This window comes from Centroberyx gerrardi, chromosome 13, assembly GCF_048128805.1.
Source record: "Centroberyx gerrardi isolate f3 chromosome 13, fCenGer3.hap1.cur.20231027, whole genome shotgun sequence".
NCBI lineage: Eukaryota > Metazoa > Chordata > Actinopteri > Beryciformes > Berycidae > Centroberyx > Centroberyx gerrardi.
The window spans coordinates 14878463-14900631 of record NC_136009.1 but is presented as its reverse complement, the minus strand read 5'-3'; the positions used below and the strand labels follow the sequence as shown (position 1 = coordinate 14900631).

At 43.4% G+C, this 22169-nt stretch overlaps 1 protein-coding gene across 2 annotated transcripts; it reads right to left on the bottom strand.

Annotated features, from left to right (window-relative positions):
* Positions 1–3: 3 nt before the first annotated feature.
* pax3a (paired box 3a) lies at positions 4–20015 on the bottom strand. 2 transcript variants are annotated; one of them, XM_071926824.2, is made up of 9 exons: positions 19931–20015; positions 19009–19244; positions 18209–18338; positions 17755–17898; positions 7443–7642; positions 6582–6747; positions 5782–6005; positions 1127–1390; positions 4–21 (listed from the first exon to the last, which is right to left on the bottom strand). In XM_071926824.2, the coding sequence occupies exons 1-9, from the start codon at positions 20013–20015 to the stop codon at positions 4–6; spliced, it is 1467 nt and encodes a 488-aa protein (XP_071782925.1). The 2 variants fall into 2 exon arrangements, with proteins under 2 accessions (XP_071782925.1, XP_071782926.1); XM_071926825.2 differs by having other exon boundaries at positions 5782–6002.
* Between the last annotated feature and the right edge of the window lie 2154 nt (positions 20016–22169).

Genomic DNA, 22169 nt, shown 5'->3' with positions numbered 1-22169 from the left:
GCTTCATATAATGAAAGGCACCTGAGAAAGACAGGGGAAGAGAGAAGGAGGGTCAGAACAATTTCTTTTTACATATCTTGAGTTTATTCAACTATGAATGAGAGGAGTGATTTTAAGGGAAAGGATTGATGATGACAGAGGGAAGAAGTGTTAGGCAGCAGGTGACAGCAGGTGAGGAGGGAGGCTCTAGGGCCCCAGATTAAACAATAAAATTCACATAGAAAGAGGTGAAAAGCCTTGAGAATGTGTGGCCAAGCCTTAGTGAAGCTAGCCTGAGCCTTAGCCTGGATCTCTGGCTCTGCTCCACTGATCAATAATAACTCTAGATCTGACCTCCACTGGGACACATGGTTCTAATCCTGGCCTGCCAAGGGCCATAATCGCCCCCTGTTAAAGAGCCCCTTACCCTCGCTTTATACACACACACACACACGCACGCACACACACACACATTACCCCAAACCCCCTAACAGCCGCATGTGGGTCTCTCCCAGGACTGGCCAAATTAATGACATCAAGATGTTGCCACTGATGGGCCAGTCAACATGTGGTAGTGTACCCCAGATCAGCCCCAACAACACACCGCCCCGACCCACACACTCCCCTCCCTCCTGTCAAACATGCTTTGGGAAGCGGCTCCTTTCATTTGGTGGGGTATCCTCGTTACACAGGGGTCATTACATGGCTAGGTGAGCTACACTAGGGTTTGATGGGCAAGCTCATCATGTGGGGTCATGAAAGGACAGTGAGTGAAAGTGTGTGTGTGAGTGTGTGCGTGTGAGTGTGTATGGCTGGGATAAGGCCACGTGGACAGTCTAGTGATGGTAATGTAAACTGAGGTAGCCCAGCCACTCATGCTCTCTAACATACATGTAATCTCAGCACAGCTCGGGGTGATTTGAGAAGCTCTCTCATCAGCATGGCCTGTGCAATTAACGTGGGTTGTGAGTCAGAAAATCTAAACTAAATAGCTCAGCCAGAGCAGGGGTTGGAGAGGGACGTGACCGCTAATCAAACATATTACAGATAATTAAAAATCAAACATACAAGCTGATGTAACCCCCTAAGTGCCTTAAATTTGGTTAGGTTAACACTATGAGGTAAACAGAACATACTCCAGACGTACCTTGCTCTGACTGTACTGTCCGTACTGGTAGGATGGATGGTGGTCCACGGCGTACGCTGGGGAGCTGTAGGTGGGCGTGCAGTAAGACTGGGAGCTGGGCAGGGTGGGCATGCTGGTCAGACCTGGTAGAGCCTCCAGGCGCTGGGAACCATGACAGCTGGCAGCCATGCCCCCATTAGGCTCCAGGCCTCCAGTCAGGGGGGAGAGGGCAAAGTCACTCTGGGGCTGGTGTGGCACTCCTCCTGGGTTCAGCAGGCCCATCACCTGAGGGATAGACATGGAGGAACATGTTTTTTTAGAATAGAATATAATAGAATAGAATAGAATGCCTATGCAACTTGATCTTTATTTTCTTTTTATGCATTTTAATTATTTATTCTCTCTTCTTATACACTTTATTACCTATTTTTATTTGTTTGTTTTATTTGTCTTATGCTGTATTTCTTATCTAATGTCTTATATAGGCTACCTTGTGTAAAGCACTTTCAGTTGCCTTTGTGTACAAAATGTGCTACAGAAATAAACTTGCCTTGCCTAGAATAGAATAGAATAGAATAGAATAGAATAGAATAGAAACAGATGTTTATCTGTTTTTTCGGGACATACAATGTACATAATTTGAAACATATTAGGTATAGGGGACATGAGTCTTATAAACGCAGCAATACACTGGGAAAACATAAAATAAAATAAATAAAACCCTAATTGATGCACCCAGCAACGAATTTACATCAAAATCCGAAGGTATTTAGTGCCATCATTCAATCACCTTTTCCACTCAGGTGGGCTAAAACATAGGCTCTGTCCTCTTTTTCATTGTCAGAGAAGCATTATACTGGCTTCACCCACACATGTGGTTCTCTTTACTCTGCTTCCTAACCGAAGCAGGGGAGCCGATGTTGGCTGAGTTCAGTCTCCTACCCCACTAGTGGTTTCTGTCGAGTTAGCCTGTCAAATTGATGAAAATGGAATAAAGAGGATTTTTTTTCTCTCTTTTTTTGTCATGACACTTATGGGCTTCTAGTATTTTGTTATAAAAGGAATAGATGGGACAGGAATAATGAATCCAAATCTATGAGTTTGGCCATTGGTATGAACAAAAAAAAACCTCTGTTTTAGAAAATGAATTTACAAGAAGTCCTTTGTGTGTTTTTCAGCAGAATATTCAAGGAGAAAAAACAGATACATATACTGAACTATCTGCTCCGAGCAAAACACTCTCATATCCTCTCTCTCCTTCTCTTTCTCTCTCTTTTTCTCCCTCTCTTTAGTCTGATGCCCCAAATTCACCGTGTCCTTGTGGGGCCGGTGTAAAGAGGCCAAAGGGTACGTGGGAATCAGCGGAGTGTGTGTGTTTATGTGTGTCGAGGCTACCTCATGTGTGTGGGGATGTGTGTGAAACAGTAGGTGTGTGTGTGTGTGTGTGTGTGTGTGCGTGAGCATTTTTTGTTCTGATGTCAGGGGTGAAGGGGTCTCGTTGGTGATACATCGTGAACAGCTGCACAAAAGTTTACGTGAGAAGCAATGTCATGAAAACGTCTGAAAAATGGATGGAGAGAAAGAGAGAACAATTTGTAGGGAAAGAGGGAGATTCCATAAGAAAGTTACAGTTCAAAGAAGAGGAAAGAGAGGCAAAGCCAGATGCACAAAAACAACACAAGTCAAAATAACCTGAAAAGAAAAGCTGGAAACTGAAAACAAGTGGAAAGGAACAAGTACTGGTCAGTGATGTAAGGGCTTCCCCTACTGGCAGCCAACTGGCACACACACACACACACACAAACACACACACACACGCAAACACAAACACACAAAAACGCTATGCTTGCTTATGTCAGACATACACACACAACACACAGGATGGAAAGATAACTGATGAGGTGTTTCCAATAGGCAGCCACACACACACACACACACACACACATTGAGGCAACATCAGGTGTCTGAATGTATGTAATTTACAGCAGTCTGTCAGAGTGATCTAACGTTACACGTCTGAAGAACATGCTGATGTGTGACTACCACCAAATGGGAAGCACATGGAGGTCAAATCACACAATTCATCTCACAGCGGGGTGTGTGTGTGTGTGTGTAAGTGTGAACCAGTAAGGAAAAAATCAACACAGTTTTCCTTCCATCGGGTTTTTTTGTTTTTTTTTGCCATGATTCAAGAGAGTAAAACCACAAGTTCAAACAGTAGCAAGAAGCCAGACAGCACACCCAGAAAGACTAAAACATTTTGACATAAAACTACACCTACCTGACTAAAACTACCTACCACATACATCACTGGCCCTTAAGGTGCTAAATTTGTACTTATTTAGAAGAAAAAGTATGGTGGATGTATCTTTATGGAGTACTGACTTTTTTGGGAGTGTAGCACTGTAATCTACATCTCAATCACTGGTGTAGATTCTTCTGATTTTACAGCTATAGCACGGTAAAATCAGTTAAGCCGTATTTCCTCACATGCTATCACACGTATGTCGATGTGTAAATTGCATACACTTTGAATGTGTCTACATGTGCATATATGCAAACAATAATGTGCGTATATGTGTGTGTCTGTGTGCGTGCACGCTTGTGTGTAAGGGTGTGTGTCTATGTCTGTCTGCGACCGAAACAGCAGCAGCTCCCGAGGGTGTGTCTGTTTCGAAGTTGTTCCGGGGATTAGGCCTCATGGGGGTGCAAATCCCGGCCGCTCACTTCCTCGGTGAGAAAGGATTCCTTTGGTATGCACCAGATCAGCAGTGAGACGCCAGAGACCCCGCACCACAGGGAGACCAGTCCAGCGGCCCAGACTGCTGCTCCGAGCGCTGGGCTAAAAGCCTCAGACAAGACGACCTCAGAATATCGCCTATCTAAAGTAAACCCTATCCATATCAAAACTCCACGAGGCTCTAATCTTACCACATCTGGACTGAGCCTCGGAAATAAAGAAAGTGTCTTCTCTACTTTACATCCTAATGAAGATAGAGTAGTAGACGTATCAGCAGTTTTATTTCTCTATAGACAAAATTAGGGTCGGATGTTTTTTTCTTGTAAGAAAATGCCAGCATGCGTAAAATAGACAAAGCTATGTAGCTTTTAAAAAACTAAGTCTAACTGTAAAGTTTTCTAATTGCAAAGAGGTCTTCATGTGCTAACTATCAATGTCATAGAATTTAATCAATTCTCATTTCCCCTCTTTTATTAAGTTAAAATCAGGAAATTAATTCCATCCTCGTCTGAAATGGAGATGAGCGTATTGCAATATACATTCACACAGCCGCGATGAATACATAAATTAAAACAAATTAGCCAACAAAGTGAGTCATTTACATAAATTACACACTTTGTTACTAGGGGATAGATTACTTCATTCCAATCAATTAAGACACTGGAACATTCTGTGATTGCAATTCCAGACTGAGAAAACATTCCAGGCACGCCGTCCCTATGCAAGATGAGATGTCCATTCTGTAAGGAGCTGCCCAGTAAGGTTAATGTTGAAACCATCCATGAGGCCACAGCACCTTTGGCCTCTTTATTAGTTAAAGTCACTAAGTGACCCTGTGGGTATGTGAACTCACACCACAGCCATGCACACTGTTAGAGGAAAGCGGCTACTAGCAGATACGCATACTAGTTACCCTCCAACAACGAGGTTAAACATCAGAATAAGAGCTATTGGGCATCCTGGTGGCTAAGACACACACCATGTTCCTGCAATGTCTTGGGTTTGAATATGGCATTCAGTAGACATTTGTCACATTTTAACTGTCTTTGAACTGTCTAATAAAAGCAAAAATCCTAAAAAGTAATGTTTAAAAAAAGAAGAACTGCGGTTGAATCTTAGCGAGGAAGCAGCAAAGTCTAGTGGATTACTACTGCTCAAATATCAAAGCAGTCAATTATCCTTCCAGCCACAATGGTGCCACCTACCGCTTTCTGACTGTGCACCATGGCAGATAAAACAGAGATCTTCTTCTTTCAGTATACATGCATCCTGAGGCGTTCACATAGACACAGGCCCGCCTGAGGCAGTTTTTTTATCTATGCCTGACAGGAGTCTGAGAATCTCTCTCATGGGAAATAGTACCCAGCATGCATTGCGTGTGGGCTGGCCACCCTTTGTGGCGGTTAAAAGCTCGTTTTCCGCCTGTTAGTCCATCTTCTGGGCTGGTAGGGAGCCACTGATGGACACTGATGACTGTGTAATCGACCATAATTGTCTTTTCAGTTTTGATTTGTGTCATCATCTGACTTCCACTCATCCTTCCTCATAACTGCTCCTTTCTCTCCCCCAAAAGACTGACATTCGCCACATTTTAAATTCATCAACAACCCATCAGCATAAACAAGAATGAGAAGCTACCGTGTTTTTTTTTAAGCCTAACAAGGTCCTCATCAATGTCATTGCAATGACATCTTCCAGGTCATACATAAGAGTGTGTGTGTTTGTGTGTACCATTATGCTTCCATGGTGTCCATGAATGTGTGTGTGTGTGTTTGAGAAAGAGAATGTATGTGCGCATGTCTAGGTACAGTATGTGTATATGTATATCTATGTGTATATACAGGTAGATATAGACATATACATACATGTAGGTCTGTGTGTTTCTACATGTATTTTCCACATGCATGTGTAGCTACAGTACATACTATAGACTAACCTGTGGTGAGAGGCTGTTGCTGATGGTGGGGTTGACAGTATTGGAGTGTCCTGTCTGGGCCACGAAGCTGTCAGAGTAGCCTGAGAAGCCATGACGTCCAGAGGACAGGCAATACGCCGAGCCTCCGTCCTGGGACCCCGCTGACGAGCCAAGCCCACTCTGGTGCACCGAGGTGGGGGGCAGAGGCTGCGGCCGGTGGACTGTACTGGGCTGCTCCGATGCTGCTGAGGGAGATGACGAGCGAGACAGAGAGACAGAGAGGAGGAATAAGAGATAAATATATATGACTCTTGAGGCCATTAAATCACACTATAGTTGCATATGGATGATTTATGCACTGCAAAAACTGGAGTTTAGTCTTGTACTTGGTCTTAAAATCTAATTTTTCTTAAAAGATGAAACATTCTGCCACTGATGTGAGATAATTCCACTTGTTTCTCATGCAGTTTCACTTGTTTTTCAAATTTTCTACAATTGTCAATATCTTGAAACAGGGACGAAGACAGATCATTACACTAAATTTCCAAAAAATGGCACTTGATTCAAGATAATTCTTGAACATGAATTTTGAATTGGAAACAAGTGAAGCTATTGGCAGAGTTTTCACTTGTTTGAGGAAAGGTAAAAAATGTAAGTACTAGATTAAATGACTTACTCAGATGGATATTTTTTTCAGTGTAATCACATTTACAGAATTACTCAACTCTGCCAGAACATTCTAAACTTTCTAGCCATTAGGATGGAAAGCATAAACCCCATAAGTGTGTTCGGCTGGCCCGAGTGTGTTCGGCTGTGCATACCTTGAGCTATGGAAGTGGGAGGATAGGGGCTGTCGGACAGCTGATAGGGCTGCAGGCCGGACATAGCTGATGGAGGGAAACCGCCGGGGATCAGGTGGTTAAACGCCATCAGCTGATTGGCTCCCGCTTGTTTCCTCCACCGGGCTCTCCTGTTGCTGAACCACACCTGAGAGAAGAACGGAGAAAAGTGTGGTGTTTATTTCATGCTTTGTCTAATACTCATATTAGACACTCATGATTATCTGCTAATTCAATTACAGTGCATTTGGTGTTATGTTGTTTTGATGACATAATACTTGTAAGATCTTCTGTATTTGTGAGTGTGTTTAGTGCATGTGCATGCGTGTGTGCAGTTGTGTGTGTGTGTGTGTGTGTTAGTGCAGGGGCTCTCGGTCCCATAGCCAGGAGCTTGAGCCGATAGAGATCTGAACATCTGGAGAGCGCAGTGAAACCACAGTGACATTACGTCTTTGTGTGCTCAGTCACTGGGTTCAGATAAAGCAAGCCCATAAAGCCGTTACAGCTGTAAAAAGGCTATATTAATACACTATCTAAATCGGGCATCTATTTAAGGATCTTGACACAACCCTTTTTCACAAGGTCTGACAAAAATAGGACGCCTTCTTCACTATATGCACACAATGGGTCCAGTGTGTCTCTGTGTTTGTCTGTGTGTGTGTGTGTGTGGGGGGGGGGGGGTCCACATGTCTAATGGCTGTATGGAATGTATGGCAACATCCCAAGGCAATTTAACACCCACATGACATATATCTATGACAGGCCAACACATTGCTTTGCTGTCAAGATTAGGTCCCTGGGACTGAGTGTGTGTGTGTGTGTGTGTGGGTGTGTGTGTCTGACCTGCACTCGGGCCTCTGTCAGCTTGGCCCTCTGAGCCAGCTCCTCTCGTGTGTAGATGTCGGGGTAGTGCGTGCGCTCGAAGGCCCTCTCCAGCTCCTCCAGCTGCTCGGCGGTGAAGGTGGTGCGGCTGCGGCGCTGCTTCCTCTTCAGAGGCAGACCTGGCTCCGAGTCCACGTCCGAGCCCTCGTCCGAGTGGCTGGCTGCAAGCACAAAACCAACACACTGTTACTTTGGCTGCTAATGTTCAGAGGCAGGAGACAAACTTGGGGTAAATACTTTGACAACAAATCCGTGATGCCATAGACAGACCCGAGACAATAGATTATGCTGAGTACAACACATGGTATACAGCCACTTCAGATTGCGTCCTCCTGGTCTCTTAAACTCCTCAGTGGCTCCTGAGGGGATCAAAAGCCAGAGGCTGCTTGAACATGGATTAGAGAGGACTAGATCCCTCCGGGGCATCTATTCCCTGGGCCAGTGTGTCTCTCCCGGTCTTAGCCATGCTGTGCACTATGGAGATATGGTCCCATGGTGAAAGGCAGGCACCCATCCCTTTGCAGGTGCTTCTTAATCTGTTTGTTCAGTTGAGGGCAGGACAGAGGGACCGGCTGACTGGGAGACAGCTTTTGGGATCTAATTCAGCAGAAGAAGGGAGTCAATGAAGGCTTGGGACTGGGAGCCGGAGGACTATGGCAGCGTATGGGGGAGGTTACCCATCTATTAAATAATGATTAGGCTCCACAAACTAGCGTGACAGCCTGCCATTGTCCGCCATTACATGTCTCCAATCCCCCATCTCTTTCTCAGTCATACACACGCTCACAAACATGCATCTGCTGCGTCTGGGCCACAGGCTTTCCCTCAATGCACTTAGTCTATGACAATGTTTCAAACACAGATGGATACAAGACAGAAAGAGTTGGAATCCACTCCCTCTCTGCCCTGGGGGACCTCTTAAACCTTACTGCAGTTAGAAGAGGGTTCACTGCACCTTTTAGGAACTCAGACTATGCCACTACTCCAGAGCGCAAACACCTAAACACTGAGAGAGAAAAAATAAGAGAGTGAAAGAAACCAAAAGCAGAGGGACAGGTGGAAGCGACAGAAAAGCCCTCACCAGAGGGCTGAGCCTCGCCCGTAGCCCCAGACTGTTCGTTCTCCCGCTGCCCTCCAGATTTAAAGCTTTAATTAAAAAGTGCCAAGTCAGACATGCGGGGGAGCAGGGATCTCCCCTCGCCTGCCCCGGCCTCTGGAGCCGAGCAGGAAATGTTTGTGCCGGTTGCCAGTGTGTGTCTGACCAGGCATTACACAAGGATTTGGACTCTGGGAATGCTGCTGCGCTCCGGACCGCCGCCACAGCAGACTCTGATGCTGGGAAGAGCTCTTTATTACATTCGGACCGAGGGCGCCACGCTGCCAAAGAGGCTCATAGGGGATTGGCGGGATGTTAAGATACTCCTGGAACGTCCACTTTGAGTTTGGGATGTGGTTTGTTTAGGTAAGGATGTGGCTACAGACCAGTTGGAGCACATTTTAAGACACAATATTCATAAGGAGAAGGCCACACAGCATGAACCTAAAACTTGATACCTTTCCTATAAACACGTTTTCAAACAACAATATTGTCATCCAAATTCTATGAGTTGTTTATACTCTACCATAAAGTGCAACTTTGATTAATCAGCACGTACACAACAGAGACTAAATAAACCAGCAAGCTAAGAAACACGCAGTGTCATTTCCATTTTAATGACAGAGGAGCGGAGAAAGAAAGAAAAGGAAGAGAGCCAATGACAGAGCTGAAACGGAAAGATTCCTGAGGGAGGGAAGGAGAGCTCATAAAACTCCTCAGAGGAGAAAGCTCCCCAGTGGCACTGTATCATGTTAACTGCAGGGTGGGGGGCGGGTCTCTCCTCCTTTACTCCCTTTATTTCTCTCTCTCTCTCCCTCTCTTTTTCCCTCCCTGTTTTTATTATTAGTAACTACAGAGAGAACACTCCATCACAGGCTCTCCCTTAATGGCAAATGACAGTGTTGCTTTTGTCATCCTCTGGCTTGCGCTTTCTCTTTTTCTCTCTCTCTCTCTCTCTCCCTCTCTCTCTTTCTTTTTTTTTCTTTTTTGGAAAGTGATGTGGCCAGGCCTTTGTATGTTCGAAGGGAAAAGCCTGTGGCAGGGCTCTATTGGGCCGATTACCACGCTCCATCTGTAGGAGCCATCAGGGACGCCCGGGCCCGCATTCAGGGGCCTGTCACCTGCCCAGCAGGGGAGTGGGGGGGGCTGCAGGGTGAGATGGGGGCTGTAGGGCCAGGGGCTGAGTGGGGGAATGAAGAGTGGGAGGGGAGGGGGGGGACAAAGAGGTCCAGAGAAGGGCCGCTGGGGGCTGCGGAGGGGCACAGCAGGGGAGCAGCCCTTTATCCCCTCCCTCCACAGCCCGAGGGGCACAGAGGTTGGGGGATGGGGGGAGTTGAAGGGGTTGACATGGAGAGGAGAGTGGGAGGCTGAAGGCACCTGAAGAAGATGCTGGGGAAGGGGTGCGGGGTGAATGGGGGTGCTCTGCGCTGGCCATTCTTAAAAAGTGGACCTGTCCCTTCCATCACGTCCGTTCCCTTCACTTCACTTCTCTCTTTCTCTGCGCTCACCCCTCGCCGCACCCGCATCTTTGCGCGTGACGTTTTCAGACAGGGTTCTTACGCCGCGGTGGATTGAGGCTGAGGAGCGCTGATGCAGGAGCGGACTCCGAGCGGGTTGTTCCCACACATTCCCCTCAACAAATGGCAGAAGAGGATACTAAACACACAAAGGGAGGCCTCGACCTCCTTACTTAAACACCCAAATCAAATTTTACGCTGCAGCTAAAGCACTAGGGAGCTGAAAATACTCCATAGCCGCTCACAGTTTGGCTGTGGCTCTGACAAGAATCTTAATAGAAAGATAGATTATTATCCCTCAAGCGGAAATTGGGGTTGTTGCAGAATTACCCATAAAACAGACATTTCAAAACAAAGTAAGATGTAGGTTAATAAACCAATAACAAGCTAGTTTAGATAGTGGAGTCGATAGTAGAGTGTTTATTGAACAGTTTAGTGGGCAGTATATTTATTTAGCGTAGTTTAGTAGATAGTGGAGTATTTAACAAGTCGTTTCAACAGGTTCCTTTCACTGATCAGAGACCCTTAAATAAACTTAAACACACGCATATACAAGGACACACACACACACACACGCACACACACTTACACACAAACTTCGGCAAGAAACGGACAGTGCTGCAGGTTCACCCCCTACGATAAACAGAACCATTTATCGATCAAGAGAGGAGACTGACAAGCAGGGAAGATAAACTCCAGAGGGTCACAGATGTGAACTTTGGGAACGTCCAGTTCCATTAGCTTCACCTGCAGCAGCGGTGCCTCTAACACGCCAAGAAAACTAGCGAGGATTCCAACCGCGGGAATAAAGACTGCTCTTGTTTACTGGGTAGACTCCATTGGCCAAAACCCGCCTTGCCAAGCATTCACCCCCCCCCCCCCCCTTCCTCCCGCCCGTCCAAGAGATGTTAATATGAAGAGACACGCACAGGCCCACACATCCCGCGCATGTGCGTATAAACTCACACACACAAAAAAAGCATGTGCACATATTTATGTATTTTGTTATGGCTAAAATTGAATGAAAAGGGAAAGAAAGAGATGATGAGAGAGAGGAACGGAAAGTGTGAGAGAGGATGATCAAAGAGATGCACCGAAAAGTGAAAGAGAAGAGAGGCAAGATAAGAGAGAAAGAGATAGACAGAGAGAAAGAGAGAGAAAGAGCAAGGGGACGAGCCAGAGAGAGAGAAAGAGGGAGAGAAGGGGAGCATATGGGGCAGTTTATGGCCTTGTCTTGGTAGGGGCTGGCTAGCCCGTCCTCCAGGGGCTGTTAATAGAGAAGGTAATTGAGCTGGTGACATGTGTTCGCCGCACAAAACAAAGGGCAGAAGAGACAAATGAACTAGTTATTTGCCCAGGGAAGTAGATCTGGCCCTTTCAGCCGGCACAGCATAGTGCGAGTGGGCCACTGAATAAAACAGTGGCATGGCACATAGAGCCAGAGCTAGCAGATGCACCGGAGGAACTGAATAGTTAACTGACAGCTTATGGGCTCAGCTGGGGTTAACAGTTAGGGGAAAAATGGGAGTGAGTGGGCTGCTCACTTGACTTGCTAAGGAGCCCCCAGGAACCCGCAGCTGCCTGGGAAAGGAGGGGGGCAGAGAGAGAGAGAGAGAGAAAGAGAGGGAGAGAGAGAATGATGATGATGTGACGGACAGAAAAAATGGAAAGAATGAGCGCAGGAGGTCGGCCCCTGCACGGACAAAGAAGTAGCTAGAGATATGACGTTGAAAGATGTATCTCTGTCTAATATAGGTGAAGTGACAAAAAGCCACAAATGGCCCTGCTTGGCCATTATGTGTGCCCAGTGTGAGGTGGTTATTATTTAGTTCCACTGCGGTGCAGTTAGGTGACAGTTTCACGGTGGCATTTCCACCCCCAGAGCAGGGACAAAGCAGCTGCACAGCACCCATGCAGGGCCGCAGCAACGGGCCAGTCTGCCACACGTTCCAGTCCAGCAGAGACCAACCCAGCACAGATCCAACTCATTCCACCCAAGTCCAGCCCAGTTCACCTCAGTCTAGCTCAGTGCAGGCCAGGCAGGTTCAGAAGCAGCCTAGTCTCTCCAAATAAGAGTAAACACTTGGTATACTTGAATTCAGATGACAGCTGGAACTATATTTTTTTTTAATTGACAGATCTGCTGAGTTACAGTGAGAAAGCTATCTAGTCAACATCTTTTCACTGGTATGAAGTACTGATATTAGGGAGTCCATTAGCTGTCATCTTCACCCAAACATTATCGTAACCTCGTCTTCCTGGAGGCTGATAGTTTTAACAGTCAAGTGACCCTAGGTTAGCCTCTGACCTTTTCACAGCCGCTGCCCTGCGCAGCGCTGCGGTGCAGAGGGCCTCACCACTGACCCCGCAACAAAACTTCACACAAACTGCACAGAGAGAGAAGCCATCCTCACATTCCATACTTTCTTCTTTCGCGCTCCAAACACTAGCCTCCTTTCCATTGTGGTGTTTTATTTCGCCCTCGTTATTGGTATCTTATTTTTGGTTTTATGGGCTTTACTCGCATTTCTTCAATTTCTATTTTTCGTTTTAAGGCCCGTGTTTAGACTATTGCAGGAAACAGATGCTCTGACTTGGAACAATTTTTTTTTTTTTTTTTTTTTAAAAAAGAATCTTATAACCTAAAGTCCTATTCTTTTCTATTGGTTTTCTTTGTTCAGAGAGGAAAAAAAGACATTAATCAAAACAGCAGCAGAGTTGTGCTGGCGTGTCCATAATGTGCAATGTGCTGAACGAAACAGCTCCACAAAAACTGAGGCTAAACAAAGTTAAGTGATTGACAACGCTGTCTGGCTTTACTCAATTAACTATCCCATTGTGTTCCTTTTTGCCAGAGTCCCCTCGCCCCTCGCCCCCGACCCTTTTCTCTTCGCACTCCTTTATCCTCCCCATCACAGAGTTTTGCTTGGCTAATACTTCCAAGGAAATAGAGAGCTCTTTTTCTACCGGGGCTCCTCTCCTTGACCTTCCATTGCTCATTGCTTCTCTTTCAGTCACTTCACAGTGTCTCTGGGGTTAGTGGGGAGAATGTGGAGAGTACATCAGCGTTGAGGGGCCGGCTCAGGGCAAGACCCCAGCCCCTTACTTCAAAGTTGGCCTGCATTCATTAATTGTCCTTTGAATTAATATTGGAGGATCACAATGCGGGTGCCAACAGAGAAAGAGGCTTTAATGAAGCATAGAGCCTGCATTCAGTTGCAGATCAGCCAGTGTGGATTTTTTCTTTCTTTTTAGGGAGAGAGAGAGCCTTGAGAATGATGCCAACACAGAGAGTAAATGTGTTGGGTATTTATATGTGAGAAGAGGGGAAGAGAAGGGGTTGTAAAATCTCTTATCTGTCTATCTATCTATCTATCATTTCTGTGTAGATGTAAATTCTTGTCCCTGAAATTAATTGGGAACATTTCATCCATTATCAGCCTCCCATATAACCTCCCTTGTGGATTTTGTTTTTTTGCAGACAGTCCACTGGCCTGAACTAGCCTTACAAGCACCAATAACCCAGGGAAACAGTGAAAAAACACAAAGCGAGGCCCACGTATATATTTCTCCATTCCCCGGCCCTGAGAGGAAAATGGAAATGTGGCTGAAGCAGACATTCCACTGGTGGCATTGAGGCCTCCTGTCTGTTGTGACTGGAGACAGTCTCCACTAACTCCCAATCCCTGCCTCATTCACAAAGGCACCGTGGAAATGCACGGACCGCTGACAAATACACAACTTAGAGAAATCCTATGTCTATGCCTATCTCTGTGTTTACAGTTGCCCTCGCCTGAGTGGGATATTACTCTGTTACTCAGCGGCTATTGCTCCCTGCGTGTGAGAGAAATGTATCTGTTTATATGCTTAGATGTCTCCTGAGAATATAAGTTATGAAACTTTATAATTGGATTAGATGGCTTAGATGTGGGGGCTACACGTGGAGGTTCATTGCCGTCATCGTTTTCCCCCTCAGGCTTTGCTTGAACCGACTGTTTGCCGACTTGGTATATTCTGCCTGCTTTAAAATAAAACATCTATTACTCTGACTCTCAAACACAAACACGGTCTTTCTGCTCTCCTTACTCTCTCTCTCTCTCTATCTTTCCCTCACTCCAAATCCATGCCAAAGTCACAGGGAGCCAGTAACCCACTTTATTTACACAAACAAAGTCCTACTCAGTTTCTTTGACAAAAGCAGCTAAATCTTTCATGTTTTGTCAGCACTTGATTCCTCCTGTCCCCCTGGCTATTTGCCTGCCTCTGGACAATAGAGGCAGGAGAATGGCAGCAGATTGTTGGAATGCACCTCAATGAAACCAATTATTACATGTTGACTGCGTTCACCATGGCAGATTTGAAAGAACTGGGCTCATTCAATTTGGCACCACAGGATTCCCTTTAAAGAGAAGTTATCCCTTTGACTGTTTGTATTTCTGAGCTTTCTTTTTTTTTTTTCTTCTTCTTCTTCTCACTCCCTTTCACCCCCACTGCCGTAAATGGATCCTGGAAGAGTGGGCTACTCCTCTTTCATGACTTTGGTTACTTTAATTAGTTAAATGGGGCTAAAGTGCTAACAGTGTATGTGATAGTAATAAACTGAGGAAGGGATGCTATCAATTAATTAAGTGCCACTTGATTCAATTCTTTATTAAATAACAATAAACACTCCCATAAGTCCTCAAGTCTATTGTTACATTGTGCTACAGTGAAGTTTTATGGGCAAAAACAAATTATTGATATCCTAGGATTATTCAATCTTCCAATTAGTAATTTTTTGCATTATTTAGATTGACTGAACATACTTGCACTGCTGCTTTTATGGAGAAATGTATTCCTATCTTTGAAAAAGGCACAATTATTTCCTTCAAACTCACCCCAATAACTGCTGCTACCACTGATTGAAATACTTGAGTCATGCAATTTCAGGCAATATGATATTATTTAAATATTCTTATGCATTTGGGAACAAATCCCCCTAACACAAAAATACTCAACAGTTAAGTTTAAAGGGGAAGTAAACCATTTAGCATCCGATTCATTCCGGCACACATTACAATCAGCTCGAGGGCATCCTTTTCCCACCATGTTCCAGGCACTTGCTAATGCCATGCAGACCTGGGGCTGCCCAGTATACTTTATCCCACAAACCTTTGCTGCAACGTCCTTTTCCCAGACAAATAAATCTAAATGAGTCAGCTTTGATCTTAGCACTTAAGGAAAGCCAACAATAGTGGTAGAGGAGAAAGGGGCAGAGAGCAACAGGCCTCTCTCCTCCACAACAATAGCCTCTGCAAACACCTACTTAATCAATATTTGGCCAGAAGACACTCTCTCAGTGCCCAAACCACTCTTTTCACATTCTAATGAAGAGCTATAAAAGAGAAAAACAACAACTACTTCCACAAAGAGACACAAGAATGAAATACTGCCATCCTGTATATCAATGGGGGAAAGTGTCTCTGTGCTGTTTGCATGTAGGATATCACCTAGTCTATTTGGCATAGAACTGGTTAGTAGCCTATTATTTGTTTTATTTCAAAAATGCACATTAGTCTAGGCCTTGATTCAAGATTAATATCACAAATTAAAGTTTTCATTATTGCAAGTTTTCGACAAACTGTATAAAACAACCTGCATCAAATATACTCCTCACAATTTACCAACACAAAAACAAAAAGGGGAAAAATAATAATAATAATAAAACAGTATACAAAGAGGACAATCAGCAAAGGCACAACTCAGTCTTTTGCTAAGAATTATTTAAGAGAGCAATTTAACTATGCATCTTAACTTATTTTACTCTGGTTTGTTATTTCCAACACAGACCATCTGTTCTGACCCATAGTGAAAAAGTGCGGATAGCAGTTTTAGAGGTTAGAGAAGTCAACTGGCTGATCTGTATTGGAGATGTGTCTGGCCTGGAAGAGGGAGAGGGAAGTGCCTATAGATATTGCATGAATGTGTGCGCCCTAGGCGGAAAGGAAAGGGGCGGACTTTGTCTGAGATGAAAGTGGAAAGAAATAAAAGGTTTGGATTTAATCTAGTGGAGAAGGGTTCCCCTGCGCTCACTGGCTGAGCGTCATGCCCATTGCGCAAAGACTGTAACAAAAGCCTGGTGCGCAAAAATAACGGCAGTGATCAATTTAATTACACAGGGCCTGAAGAGAATTTACACATTTTAACAGGTTAAAAATCATTAGCGTACTTCCAGCTGCTAACTGCATTAACTTAATTTTACTGTGTATTATATGGGGCTATAATCTCCCAATTAAAACTGAACGATAAACAAAATCCAACTATGGAAGTACAAAATCACTGTGATGATAACAATTGAGCCAGCGCTTTATTTCGATCTGACTTGCCATCAAATTACACCAAAAACAGTTACAGACCTATTTATAAAGGTCTTTTCATCTGTAATTAACTACAGGCTACATGATGTTTCCAACTCCAGAAGCTGTCCTACATTCCTCAGACCCCAACAGGTCGTAAATCAACAGGTGTTTGCTTCAAGTCTACGGTGTTTAGCCTGGGCTCTATTTTTTTCTGAAAGGCAAACTCTAGCCCTAAACAGTAGAAAAAGCCCCCAAATTAACACTTTGTAGGTGAAAATGGCCTTTTTTCTCTAAGTGAGCAGTCTATAAAACAGGTCCGACTGAGCCCATTGGTGTTCCTGAATAATTCATCGCTCATTGCGGGTTCATAATGTCTTCTCCCGGCCTTTTGTCAGCGCAGTTTTTTCTCCCTTTCTTTCCACATTTTGAAAAGCCTTGGCGTCTTTTTGTACACCGCTGAGCCGCTCACTAGAGTTTGGCTTTTGTGCGCGTCAAACCGAGGTGTGAGTCTCAATGGACTCTCGCTGCTTTGTCTCCTCAAGTTCATCCTCAAGTGTCCGATTGTGCGCAAAAAAACTGTTTCTTAGGCTATATGTGAGTTGGGTAAATGTTTGATTACCTTCATAATAACATTTGTCCTCTGCATATTTGTTTAATCTCAGTGGCATAAAGGCTATAATGCATGCATAAAAACCTGAAACTACTGAAACTACATTTCTTTCAAAACTGAGCCTTTTTTTAACTGTGTAGGTTAATAACCCAAAAGCAAAAGTAGCCTGTTTATTCCCCTATTCTGAATTTTATATTCAATAATCGCAGTTTTAAGATTCAAGTTTTTTCAAGTGCATAATAGCTCACGGCATGAATACGAAGGCCAAACGTGTTAAAACTCATGAATATCCTACCTACCGTATATTTTTATGATTATTATTATAATAATAATAATTATTATTATTATTATTATTATTATTATTATTATTATTATCATCCAATTTCATCTGTTAAAAGTTTTTTAAAAAAAATCGATAAAGATACATTGTATATTTACTGTCTATGTAATAATCAACAATACCACTTGTTACACCTGAAATTGCCAGCAAAAGACAGAACAAAAATAAATGTAGCACTGCCTGTATCCATAATTAACTTAGAAATATATCACAAAACAACTCCAACCAATCAGATCACTGAATTCTCGTCCATTTAATTGTAAATTGTAAATTGTAAATTGTAATTTGCACAATTTTCTAGCAGCACTGCACATGGTCAGCAGCTCTGCCCCTCTTAAAATCACCAGACTGTATAATAATGAAGCAACTTACATCTGTCTCCCAGAATGCCATCGATGCTGTGCTTGGCTCGTCGCTCGTTCTCCTCCATCTCCCTCTTCTCGACTTCATCGTCATCCTCCTCATCCTCACCCACTCCTCCGAATTTAGACCGCATGATGCGACTGATTGCGCTCACTTTGAAACAGGAAAAACAGTCAAAATATTAACAAAAATAGAAATTATATAAGGAAACAATTGATAAATGTTTAGGCCTATACTCTTATTCTAAACAATAAATGTTATAACACAGGCTAATAATAATAGTCTATAAACAATAGGGGGGTATTTCCTGAGATAAGAGGCAATCATTTTCCTTAATTCCTCGCATTTATTTTGTTTAATAAATAGCATATAAAAAATTTTAATAAATATGAACTAATTATTCCCGGGTCTTTTTACTGGTCTAATCCTGGTATTTACATGCATGTGAAGGTCTACAAACTACCTGAGGGAACGTTGTTCCTGTCGCAGATCCCATCTTTCAGTAATTTGTCCCTGATCTCCCAGCTGAACATCCCCGGGTTTTCTCTCTTGTACTCTTCGATTTTCTTGTCCACGTCTGGAGAAGTCGTTTGCTTTAAAGGCAGTGAGAAGAGCTGGTCAGTTTCTACATTCAAAGTAAACTATTATGCGAGGCATGCAAGTCAGATTCTCTTGTTTTGCTGAGTTGATGGCAGTTGTAAAATCGTTTTAGAAGTTAACATGCAAAATGCAAAGTTCTTCAATATTTAGCCTAAAACAAGTAAACCTATAAAGTCAAACATTCCCCAAGTTGTGTTATGGCTCTTTCACAAAAGTCCCGTTGAATTCGACCGACTTTGAATCAAAACTTTTTTTTTATAACTGATTATGAACGAATATTTGGCCTAAACGGTGTTGTTTATTTCACAGCCATACAAAGTAGCTTAGCAGTAGCAGTTAGTTTGTATCCAGGGAAGTAGTGGAGGGTAAATCAATTTAAATTCCCTTTTCCCATCTGATGATTTCTTTGATTTGTTTACTCACCGTTGTACATAACATGACATAAATATCCACATTCATCGTAGTAGCCTATCAAACTGATCAGAGTTAGGGTAATAGGGTAGGCCTATTTTAAGAGGGAAAAGCATAAATTATCCTTATGCTTTTCAGAAAATATTACAGGATTTTGTTGAGCCTATATTGGTGGTCGTTTTCCCCATGATGATCACCGTCTGGAGCTCATTTTATTTCCCACTAGACCACATCACTGTCTGGATCTCTCACCTTTGGCTTGCTGCCTCCGATGGCCCCCGGCCTGATGGAGCCTGTCTCCTGGTACCGGCAGAGGATTTTGGAGACGCAGCCGTGGGACACCCGGAGCTGCCGTGAGATGACGCACGGCCGGATGCCGTGATGGGCCATCTCCACGATTTTGTGACGGATGTGGTTGGGGAGAGGTCTGCCGTTTATGAAGACCCCGCCGAGCTGGTTCACCCGGCCCTGTCCTAACGGAGTGGAGACTGGACAGGGGCAGTGCAGGCCGTTCAGTAACCACAATAAAAAAAAGTTGACTCCTCATAACTAGGCCTACTACACTGTGTGTTTTCTCTCTTTTCATATTCTAGAAGCTAATTATCAACTTGGTTGTTATTAGATATTCTATAAGGCCAACGCAGGAACTGTCAGCAATTGTAGCTCTGCTGGATGTCATCCACGAGCAGTTGAATTTTGAACTTTCACCAAACAATAAAAGTCAAAGTTGTGGCGTTACTGCACTACAAAAATGTCAATATTAACATGTCATTCATATTTTTTACTCAGTTTTAAAATCTTACTTTTCATGAAACAAGAGGAATAATTCTGCCAGTGGCGTTCATTCTTGTTTACGACGCAGTTTCACGTTTCTGAATTTTTCTATAAACGGCTGTCAATAGCCCATTTTGAAACAGAGCAGAATGAGACAGATCATTCTACCAGTAGGCTATAAACAAAATAAAACTTGGTTCAAGAAAAATCCTTGAAACAAGTTGGTATGCATTGGAAACGTGAATTTAACACCCCGCAGGCAGATTTTTCCACTTGTTTTAAGAAAAATGAAATGTTTAGACTCGATACTTATGGCTTGTTGAGGAATATATTTTTCAGTGTGTCAGCTTTTCTGCAGGTTATGAACATTACAGTGCCAGCAGCTGGCGCAGTATCCTACCTTCCAGAGAGTAGCCTCCCCGCGGGTAGTTCTGGTGTGGAGTTGGCCGCATCATTCTCGGTAAGCCTCCTGCAAGCGCTGTCATGACTCCTGACCCTCCGTCAGGCAGCGACTCAGACGAAACTGCCTTTGCTTTTCGCTTTTAATCCCTCAGAAACACTTTAGTTTGCAGTATTTTGCCTCGTCTACAGGCGTGTACGAGGCAGCCTCCAGTTCCTTGAGTAACAGGTTGCCTCGCCAAGAAAAAATGGAATCCCTCAGAAATGCTGCAGACCAGTATCCAGTGCTGATGTTTGGGCTAAAGTGGGAGTTTTAGTCAAAGTGCTGGGTAAAGCCAAGTTAAAATGACTATAGCCCGCTCTGAAGGTTGTTGCTAACAGTCCTGGGAGGATTGGGAGGATGGATGGAAGTCAAACATTTTATCTGTGGTCGCTGTCCCCTCTGACTCCGCGCTTTGCCCGCTGATTGGTCAAGGACCCGGACGTCCAGGGACCGGAGGAGCTTTGTGATTGGACAGCAGGAGCTCCCTTTGGTCTGGATTGACCTCACGAGTTCAACTTGTTGTGTCACAAGCTTGTGCCGGGCACTAAACTTTTCACAAAGTGCACAACTGAGCCGTCTTTGAATAAAGCTAATTAAATAAATGCGTAGGTGAATCTCTCCTGGGTGTTAACAGCCTATAGGCATTTTATGCATTTTTTTAAATGCTGATCATTCATCCTGCCTCCAAACAAATCCAAATGCCCCTAAACCATCAGTAGCCCTACATTGGATGTGAGGAATTACTGTTAGGCCTATTTATTTAGACAGTATCGTTTAAATTAGATGACACTTTAATGATGCCCGTGGGGAAATTGGGTCATCGCTGCAGCAGAGAGCAGGACAAAGATAGGAAAAATAGCAAGCACCGAAGATAAAAATGACAACAGTCCTAGAAACTGAGAATAATACAACAAAAAATAAAATAAACATACAGCTTACTTCCTTGATAGCTCGAGTTAGTGCATTAATTAGAATAAAATATCACAGCCGGGTAGGCGCAGCAGGGAATGACGCCGCGGTGCAGAAGAAGTTTTGTCTGAAGCCAGGAAAACACAAATGTGTTCAGACGTTATTTATAACTTGATGAGACTTCCTAGACACACACACACACACACACACAGACACACACACACACACACACACACACACACACACACACACACACGCACACAATCTTTTGCACATTAAACGTTTCATTCAGTTAAAGGCATCAAGAAAATCCGTATTAGGCAATATTATACGATATGATATGATATGATATGATATGATATGATATGATATGATATGATATGATATTATTGGTTGTTCTTATTAAATAGGTTGTTGCCTCTATAACCGCTATAATTCTAAAATTAAAAAAAGGTAGGCTATAAAAAAAAAAACCCAATAATTCTTCTGCCATTCTTGTGTAAAGTTGTCCATAAAGTAGGAAGGTATAAGCTAAATAAAGACAACAACTGAAACTTTCTCTTGCAGGTCGAGATTTTATTCGGCTCGAGACATTATTGGAAACAATATGCATACTGAGCCACAGGTCCTAATAAGCTCTTCTTATTGTGCGTTGCGTCCCAGGTGCTCTCTAACCAGATTAAAGTCGGTGCAGGGCGCCGAGAAGCAGCAGCACATGGGAGAATGCTGATCAATAACTTCAGTTTTAAGTGACATTGCTGGGATAACTCCAGTTATCCTGCCTGTCGATGGACGTGCGAAGTAGCTTTGCATAATTATGACTAGAAACTATACTGGTACTGTTTTTGAGGGAGTGCAACAGGTGAGACACAAATATTTTACTAGGCTATTACTATACAGGCCTAGCTATTAACCATATATTATAATTATTGATTTTGATGTGAAATTATAATGATAATGTCATTTATTATTATTATTATTATTATTATTATTATTATTATTATTATTAGGCCTATTATATTGATAACAATAATAGTAATCAGTGTAGTAGCCTAGTTATTTCGCAGTAGTGCTGAGTGCTCTAACACTGCGGGGTTCAATTCCCACTGGGGCCATCATGCTAAGAATGTGTTCATTCACTTACTGTAAAGCACTTTGAAGGAAAGTGTTCACTGAATGGCATAGTCTATGTCATGTTAATGCTTTTACTTATTTTTGCAGATTAATTTCAATTAGACTTTTTTATACTATTGTTAGCCTATTATTTTAATAGAGCAGTAACTATAGT

Bases quoted from the DNA above. Each gene is read 5' to 3' on its own strand.
- pax3a (XM_071926824.2), bottom strand. From the start codon at position 20,015: ATGACAGCGCTTGCAGGAGGCTTACCGAGAATGATGCGGCCAACTCCA. The intron at 17,899-18,208 runs GTAGTTTGTAGA...CCTGTTTCAAAG, and splicing joins CAGGAACAACGTTCCCTCAG to TGAGCGCAATCAGTCGCATC. The intron at 1,391-5,781 runs GTTAGTCTATAG...TCTATCCCTCAG, and splicing joins GCAACAGCCTCTCACCACAG to GTGATGGGCCTGCTGAACCC.